General features: G+C 45.2%; 1 protein-coding gene across 1 annotated transcript; it reads left to right on the forward strand.

Moving 5' to 3' along the window:
* Positions 1–4,224: 4,224 nt before the first annotated feature.
* On the forward strand, positions 4,225–8,768 carry SDF2L1 (stromal cell derived factor 2 like 1). Its single transcript, XM_037878821.2, has 3 exons — positions 4,225–4,578; positions 6,095–6,291; positions 7,642–8,768. The coding sequence occupies exons 1-3, from the start codon at positions 4,419–4,421 to the stop codon at positions 7,918–7,920; spliced, it is 636 nt and encodes a 211-aa protein (XP_037734749.1). The 5' UTR covers positions 4,225–4,418; the 3' UTR covers positions 7,921–8,768.
* Positions 8,769–9,133: the final 365 nt, after the last annotated feature.

The following is a 9,133-nucleotide window of genomic DNA, read 5'->3' on the forward strand; positions in this document are numbered from 1 at the left end:
AACCCTACCAGTTTAAAATAAAACAAATATATTTGTATTTTATTGTCAAATGTCTTCTATTTATTGACATGTATTGCTAACACACCTGAATACCTATTATCGGCCCTCACTCCAAAAAAGTTTGTCTGTTGGGGGCAGGGAGCTATACATTTCCAAAAATTCTTTGCAATCTACCCTTTCTTTTCACTACATCTAGCTCTCCTTGGGTGATTGACTGCTATTATGATTATTACTATTATTTATTATTTGTAGTACTGCAGTGGTTAGAGCCCCAGTTGAGATCAGGGCCCCATTATGCTAAATGAAGTGAGATAATAAAATTACTCAATCTGGAGAAGCATCATTACAACCAGTTTATCAATGTGGGGGGAAAAGAAGGTGGCAAAGAAAAATAGGTGTAGTGAGCCACAGAACAGTTAGGGGGGTAATTTCCTTATCCCCACTGTAATTTCACTGATTTCAGTGGAATGACTCCTAATTTACACCCACTGACCTCAACAGGCTTTGGATCAGGCCCTAAGTAAAGTCAGAATCAGGCCCTGAATGGCTTGCCTCAGATTAGCAGCAATCTGAGGACTAGAACCCAAGAGTCCTATGACATTCTTCATACCCAAGCACTTGTATATGAAGTGTCACGAGTCCAGCTAAATCGGTAAAATTTGGTGTGTAGATCAAACCTGAGAGCTGCCTGCCACGTTAGCCTCATTGTTAATTAGTGCTTTTGTCATGCACACTAAACAGAAAGCTCAAAGCTTTGTTTCACAACGACCATTCAAATAGAAAGGGAAATCCTCTCATAAAATACAGTGCTTTGTGCCAGAATACTCCTCTCAAGATACACCCCTGTATCTCATGGGTCCCAGTCCTGCACTTCTAATCCATGACTGATTTCTACTGCAAAGTCAATTACGGCCTGATTTTCATGGGTGCTCAGTAGCCACACGTACAGTGGAAAGGAAGTAGTGAGTGCTCAGTATCTCTGAAAATCAAGACTACAACCTTAAGTGTCGTTAAGTGACTAAGGGCCTAAGGCATTCTAGCTGTTTGCTAAATTCTGGTCTGGTCTGTTATACTGGTTCAGTTTCACTGAGTTTTTTGTTTCATGTGCATAAAGAGAAATTATAATGTTCCCCTCCAAGAAGCAAATATCTCAATCCCAGCCCCATCATATCATTTCAGGGGACAGTTTACCTGCACCTCACAGCAGCCTACTAAAAACAACAACCGCTCCTAAAGCAATAATGTGGCTGTTAATTGCCATAGTTGTTTGGCACTAATGGGGTTCTTTGTTGGCAACCGTTCTAACCCAATTATGTTTCTAAAGTACAACTGAAAAGCATTGTAGGGAGCACCATGTAAACTGTACTAAATGCACTGGGAGTTAGTGACCTCCCAGAAAGACAAACAGGTGCCAGCTAAAGCCCCATATGATTGATTTTCCATGGCTAAAACGGCAACCACAGACATCTGTTTTGCCCTGTTTAAAAAACAGTAACAAAAGTGAGCTGTTGTCTTAGAAGAAGAGGAAAGCCTCTTACAAGAAACAGAAATAAGGTATTCAAGTGTCAAACAATGCACCATATTCATTTGCATTCTTCTGGATCAGACACAAACACCAAGCAATAGAAAATGATTTTCTGATGAACAGAAATGGACATGGTGTGGGGAGTGGGGGTACAGTTGTGGTTGAGGGAGATTTAGGACTGAAGCTTAATTTAATACAGGGAATTTGAACACACATGAACCAAAAGTCAGAGACACTTCTCTACATATGTAATAGGTTAATATCAACAAGTCAAATAACAAACATTTGAGTGAACAAATGAATGAGTTACATCATGTGGGGAGCAAAGGGCTTGACAGATTCAGCACTGGTGGAAAATTGAGTCAGCTGAGTATCTCATAAAGAAAAGGAGGTCTTGTGGCACCTTAGAGACTAACCAATTTATTTGAGCATAAGCTTTCCTGAGCTACAGCTCACTTCATCGGATGCATTCAGTGGAAAATACAGTGAGGAGATTTGTATACACACAGAACATGAAAAAATGGGTGTTATCATACACACTGTAAGGAGAGTGATCACATTCATAAACCAGTCGGAGAACACTTCAATCTCTCTGGTCACTTGATCTCTGATCTAAAAGTCGCAATATTACAACAAAAAGACTTCAAAAACAGACTCCAACGAGAGACTGCTGAATTGGAATTAATTTGCAAACTGGATACAATTAACTTAGGCTTGAATAGAGACTGGGAGTGGATGAGTCATTACACAAAGTAAAACTGTTTCCCCATGTTTATTCCCCCCTCCCCCCTCCCACTGTTCCTCAGACGTTCTTGTTAACTGCTGGAAATGGCCCACCTTGATTATCACTACAAAAGGTTTTCTTTCGTGGGAGCCCCCCCCCCCTCCTGCTGGTAATAGCTCATCTTAAGTGACCACTCACCTTACAGTGTGTATGATAACACCCATTTTTTTCATGTTCTGTGTGTATATAAATCTCCTCACTGTATTTTCCACTGAATGCATCCAATGAAGTGAGCTGTAGCTCATGAAAGCTTATACTCAAATAAATTGGTTAGTCTCTAAGGTGCCACAAGTACTCCTTTTCTTTTTGCGAATACAGACTAACATGGCTGCTACTCTGAAACCTGAGTATCTCATGACGCTCTCACTAGCCCAAAGCGGTGATGTGCTGCCCAAACTATCCAGGTCAGGATAACTCCGAGCAGAGCTCCACTTCTGTGCTGTTTCACTCATCCAATTCCATTCCTACTTACCTCCTTGTGGCTTGGAGGGTTGGAGACTTTTTGCTCAGTCCCAAGAAAATTATGTTGCCTTCACAGGAGCATTAAATTAGTAGCTTGGCATCCTCACACCATGCAACAATGAATATGGTATGTTGTACAGGCCCTGTATCCACTGTCAGATGCATACCTAAGAAAGCCCACATAATAGTTTCCTCAGTGTCACCTCTTGATCCACGTGCTCCTGTAGATAAAGTGATGAGAAACTCATTCTTCTTCTTTCCAGAACCATGTAAGGAAAGAAAATTTGCTTCAGTCTGCAAAACTGCACTAGGAGTGAAAAAGGATCCATTCATTGTCTCAGTCACTTTCTATACACACTACTTTTCTGTTATAGTTTTTATAATTTAATAATTGCTTTATGTTACAATAACTTCATAGTAGCACTTGGGACAAAAAAGTGACCTTTCTGCTCTGAAAGCACAGGCACACAATCTCTTGAGCTGAATGAAAGTCATTATTAGCAGTTAGCAATATGTTGGCTATGCCACATGGTTGAGAAGCTGATTTTATCCAGTACAGGGGCAGTGGTACACACGCATACCAACCAATCCATTACAATATTTTGGCTTTTCTTTTCAGCCCTTTGTTAAATGTGGCATAGTGAAGGACGAGAGTTATGTGTCAGAGAGGCTCACTGAACTTCTTGGAACTGTTATTTCCAGGATGCCATGTTATTTAATAACCCAGTCTATTGCCAGGGCATTTTAGGGCCCCTTTTTTGCCTTATCATTTAGGGCTGGTCAATAACTTTCCATTGACATTTTTGTAACTGAAACTTGGGGTTTCAACTAAACAAATATTTTAGCAGAACGTGCCTGCTGTCCTCAAAAAAACCTCTTTAGTTTTGTGTTGGGTTTTTTGTCTGAAAACTGAAAATTGTCCAGTTTGGGGGGAGAGGTTGTTTTATTTTTTGAAAGGTAGGGATTTTCAGTGGATAAAAAAAGTCAGATCAACTCTACTCATGGTGTTGCCTCACAGTATGCTGATGTTCTCATGAATGGGGAGTGATGCTGATGCGGTGTCACCGCCTCGCCTTGAGGCATGCTGATGCTTTGCAGGTGGGTGGTTTGATGGGTGGGTGCCAGGGGAAGGTGGCAAGGCACAGGGGTAACACGCTGATGTTTCGGGGTGTGTTGGCTGCATGGCACCGCAAGGGATGACAATTGGGCCTCTTGTTGCTGCCAATCCCTATAGCAGAGACTGTCCATGAGGTAACCCCACGTATCTAAGGTCCACCCCACCTGCGAGCTCCCACCTGCCCCCAGGCAGCCAGGCCCCACTGACTAATTCCCTTCGACTCCAACCTTTAGTTCCCCTCTGGGTCCGTAGCCTGCGAGGTGCCACGCCGCCTCTTCTGATTGGTCGTCTCGGCATCGTCCGTAGCCCAATAGGCTCCTCCTTCGTGGACGCTTTGCGCGGTCCGCAGGTGGCGGCCCAATGCGGAGGCGACGTTGGAAGAGAGGCGGGCGGGGATTGGCAGGCTGCGGTGCTGGCGTCGTATGATTGGCCGGGATGCGGAAGCGGGGTGCCGGTCGGTTGCGGAAGCGGGTTGGCTGGCTGGCTGTGTGTGGAGCCGCCGGGCGTCGGGGCCGCCGGGCTGACGAGAGATGCGGCGCCGCTGCCTCCTGCTGCTCCTGGCGCTGCTGTGCGAGCCGGGCCGCGGCAGCGAGCCCGGGCCGGGCGCTGTTACCTGCGGGTCGGTGCTGAAGCTGCTCAACACCCGCCACAACGTGCGGCTGCACTCGCATGAGGTCAAGTACGGATCGGGTGAGGAGCGGGGCCGGAGAGCGGGGGCGGCCTGAGGGGTCCGGCGCGCCGGGCTGAGGAAGGGGGCGGAGGGTGGGTAGCGCGGGAGAACGCGGAGGGGGGGACTGCAGGAGGGCGATGGGGATGCCGGCGAGGTGTCCGGGGTGGGCTAAGGGCCAGAGCCCGGCCCTGGGACGGGGCGCGACCCAGCGGCCCGGAATCGGCTGCCCGGGGTGAGAGGGGGGCCCTGCCCGCGGGGCTGACGGGCTGGCCCAGGCGCGCCCCGCAGCTGCTGAGGGGCGCGGGTGGAGCCCCGGGGGAGGAGCTGGCCGAGGCGGCGGTGAGCGGGCGGGGGCGCGGGGCAGGAGATGCGGGGGGGGGGGGGCTGGCGCCTGAAGAAGTCTGCTGCTAGGCCAGTGCCGCTCAATTGGCTCGCATGAGAGCGAAGGAAGAGGGTGGAAGGAAGGGCCGCTTCCATGGTTAAATGCCTCTGGCACAAAGCCCGGGAGGGGGAAGAAAATGCAAAAGTCTCCTGTTAGTATCTCACGGGTTTCGGTTTTCACATGGAGAGGCACATCACCAGCTAATTCTCACATGCAGCACACTTACCACGGAGCGTTACTCTTTCCTTAGCAGCAGTAAGCAAATATCCAGGACTGAGCCACACAGAACAGTTAGGGGACATCCACAAGGGGGTCTGGAGCCATAGGCAACAGAGACTTTAATTTAAAAATGCTTAATTTAATGAGCCGTGTTCTGTTTCTACATCTTCAGAACCTGATCTCCTAAGGCAGGGAGGGGTTCTCAACCTTTTTCTTTCTGAGGCCCCCTCAACATGCGATTTAAAAACTCCACAGCCCACCTGTGCCACTGGCTTTCTGCATATAAAAGCCAGGGTTGGGGTTAGGGGATATAAAGCAGAGCAATTGCCTGCGGCCTCATGCCATGCGCCCCCCCACCCCCCCAAACAAAACAAAAAACAATATTGCTCCGGCTTTGGCTTCAGCCCCAGGTGGTGGGGCTTAGGGCCCAGGCTTCAACCCCATGCGGTGGGGCTTTGGCTTTCTACCCTGGGCCCCAGCAAGTCTAATGCTGGCCATGCTTGGCAGCCCTCCTGAAACCTCCTTGGGGGCCCGGACCCCTGATTGAGAACCACTGTTCTAAGGTGCAGAGTACCTGCAACTCCCATTGAAGTCAATAGAGGAGCTGTTAGGGCACAACACCTATGAAAATCCTGGCATCCCCTGGTAATATTTGTGTATTAGTGTCTCTTCTGCTTCTTAACAGTTCAGTATATTTTTTTTTTTTCTGGGTTTGCATCACAGGTGAGGATGTTGATCTAGAAGATGTACAAGTGACAGGAGTGGTGTAAAAATAGGGTGAGAAGGGAAATTAGTCTTGTAACCCTCCTTTGCTGTTCCCCTCCAATTATTAGTCTGAATAGATTGATGCTCTTTAGTAATAAAGTATTTTTGATTCCCTGAACTGGTGAAAGGTGGGTTAGGTCAACCACCATTTTTAAATTATTTTCAAACAGGAAGTGGACAGCAATCGGTGACTGGAGTTGAAGCTTCAGATGATGCTAACAGTTACTGGCGGATTCGAGGGAAAAATGACGACACCTGCCAACGAGGAACACCAGTGAAGTGTGGGCAAGCAATACGACTTACCCATGTTAACACAGGAAAAAACTTACACACCCATCACTTCCCGTCACCGCTGTCCAATAATCAGGTAAGATGGTGGTGCCCTCAAAGCTTGTGCTTTATAAATTTCTCTTGTATATGGAAAAAGTGTCTAAAATGGTCTTCACCCTAATTTGGAGCAGTCATGGTCCAGCGGTTTGGATGCTAGCCAGGGACTCGTGAGACCTACTCTGCCTCAGACTTTTTGCATGAGCTTGGGCAAGTCACTTGGGGTATATCTACACGTAGTTGGAAGGGTGCATCCCAGTGCAGATAGACAGAAACACACTCGTTCAGCTCAAGCTAGCAAATTTAAAAATAGCAATGAGGCTGCAGTGGCTTGGGCTACCTGCCTGAGTACGTATCCAGGGGTCAGGCAGAATTTTATTCAGGCAGCTAGCCCAAGCCACCACCTACGCTGCTCTTTAGCCATGCTACTAATTTTAGTGCACTAGCTTGAGTAGAGGTACCACGTGTCTGTCTAATCATGCTGGGAAGCACCCTCCCAACTGCTGTGTAGACATACCCTAAGTGTCTCTCTGTCCTCATTTTGCTCTCTGCCCACCCCATCAAAAGAACCCTTTGCTTCCACAATCACACGTACACACTTCATCTTTGTATTTCTCTGAAGATCAACGTTTCCCCTTCTTAGTCCTCCCGCCTCCCTCCCTCATCATTTAGCAAGTACTTCTGCAAAATTTGAAAATACTTTTTAAAGTAAATTTCTTATTTAGCTGTTGTGGGTTTCCATAAGTACTCACTGGAGTCTTCCTTCCTGAGAGGAAGCATCGTATGGTGGATAGGACATTAGATTGGGATACATGAGACCTGGGTTCTATTTCTGACTTGGTCACAGACCTATTGTGCGACCTTGGCAAGTTACATGGTCTCCCACCATTTGTCTTGTCTGCTTAGCTTCTAAGCTGTTTGAGAAGGGTCTGTCTTTTTACTATGTGTTTGTACAGTGCCTCACACAATGGGGTCTCTAGGCACTACTGCGATATAAGTAGTAATAAAATAAATGACTGAGAGGAAATGTTTCAGAAGAATGACTTACCGGTAAATACCTGATTGATACCATACTATCTTGCTGAGAGGAAGGAAGGTGAGCCCTGTATCTGAAGAGTATTTTGTTCTTTAGTTTTCAAGGGCTTTTTTCCTCAAAAGGATTGTCCTCCCGTTTCCCTTGTTTCATTTTTGTTCATAATGCCTTTATTTTTGGCACTTCCCCTCTGGACTGTAGAGGGGTCAAATTATCCCATCTGGGTTAGATCCATTGCCACAAAAGCAATACAACATCACTTTTTGTTTCCCACCTACCCTTGTCTTTACAATTCCCCCTACTGGCTGAGTGATTGGTGTCTTAAGTATCATTGGTGTTCCCTTATTTCTAATTCAGGAAGTAAGTGCCTTTGGTGATGATGGTGAAGGAGATGACTTGGATATATGGACCGTACAGTGCAGTGGGACACACTGGGAGCGGGAGGATGCAGTGCGTTTCAAGCACATAGGAACTGACGTATTCCTTTCAATAACGGGAGAACAATATGGTCACCCAATCAGAGGCCAACGGGAAGTTCATGGCATGACTTCTCCTAATCATCACAACTACTGGATGGCAATGGAAGGAGTTTTCATTAAACCCAGCATGGACCCTGCAAAACACGATGAGCTATGAATGGTTAAAGGACTTTAATGTATCTGTTAATCCAGGAATAGGAGCTGCCAATCCTGGGTCTCTTGTAAATACTGTCTTGTCTGTGTAACTGACTCTCTATACAACAGAAGGGCATTAGGATATTCTAGGAATGCAACACTTCTGTGGGGAACTGCAATTTCGTGGATCACATATTGAAACTTGATTGGCAAAGTACTGTTTGAATTTTCTAATTCAATTGGTGGAAAAGGCTTGTGTTTCTATTAGTTTTCACTGTAATTCCCTTTGCTTATTACTTTCTTCCCTTCTACCCAGTCCAAAAGGAAGTGACAGATTTGAACTAAAGCATCTTTCTGATCAATCCCAGATATAATGCAAATTTATATTTTATGTTCCTTTTGCAGTTATAATTAAAATTTTGGAAACTCGTCTCTGCTGTTTAGTGAAAGAACATTACTAAATGACAAGATGGAATAGATCTAGAATGGGGAAAATATTTCTCAAACATGGCATCATGTAGAGGTAATGGAATCAACAATCCAATCTTTCAGAAAAAATTTGCAGTTCACTTGAAAATTGCTTCTAATGTTTGTAATGGGTTTCAATGTGTGCTGTATCTGCATTTAAAGACATCCCACTGGAAAATGTAAATATTGTGTACGTTGGGGTAAGGAGACAGTTATTTTTCACTCTGGATGTGTGGTGTGTGTGTTCGGGGTTTTTTTGTTTTGTTTTTAAGAATTTGCATTTTTGGTAGTGGTACTGCTACTACTTCTTAAGTGGGTAAGATTGTTCTGAGAACTGTTACAGAAAGTTACTATTTATAGAATTCTGTTCATTAAACAAATTTCTTTATATAGTCTGAAGGAGCAATTGCATTTGAACTTTAATTTTTTCATTTCATTTAGTTTTTGTACTCACACATCACTTTGAAAGATCACTAGAAGAAACCAGATGAATTAAGAATAGGGCTATGTGTTCATGATTGTTCAGATTCAGAAAAAAGAGCAAACCTCAGCTAATGTATTTTTGAGAAAGAGACACTAGGGAAATGTGGTCTAGATAAAATTACTATTAGGTGGGTGCACAACTGGTTGAATGACTGTACACAGAGTAGTTATCAATGATTTGCTATTAGACTGGGCGATGTATCTATTGGGATCCTGCAGGAGTCAGTCCTGGGTCTGGTACTACTGAATATTTTCACTGATAACTTGGATAATGGAGTGGAAAG

The sequence above is a fragment of the Chelonia mydas genome, chromosome 15 (genome assembly GCF_015237465.2).
Source record: "Chelonia mydas isolate rCheMyd1 chromosome 15, rCheMyd1.pri.v2, whole genome shotgun sequence".
Classification (NCBI taxonomy): Eukaryota; Metazoa; Chordata; order Testudines; family Cheloniidae; genus Chelonia; species Chelonia mydas.

Bases quoted from the DNA above. Each gene is read 5' to 3' on its own strand.
- SDF2L1 (XM_037878821.2), top strand. From the start codon at position 4,419: ATGCGGCGCCGCTGCCTCCTGCTGCTCCTGGCGCTGCTGTGCGAGCCG. The intron at 4,579-6,094 runs GTGAGGAGCGGG...ATTTTCAAACAG, and splicing joins TGAGGTCAAGTACGGATCGG to GAAGTGGACAGCAATCGGTG. The intron at 6,292-7,641 runs GTAAGATGGTGG...TTTCTAATTCAG, and splicing joins CACCGCTGTCCAATAATCAG to GAAGTAAGTGCCTTTGGTGA.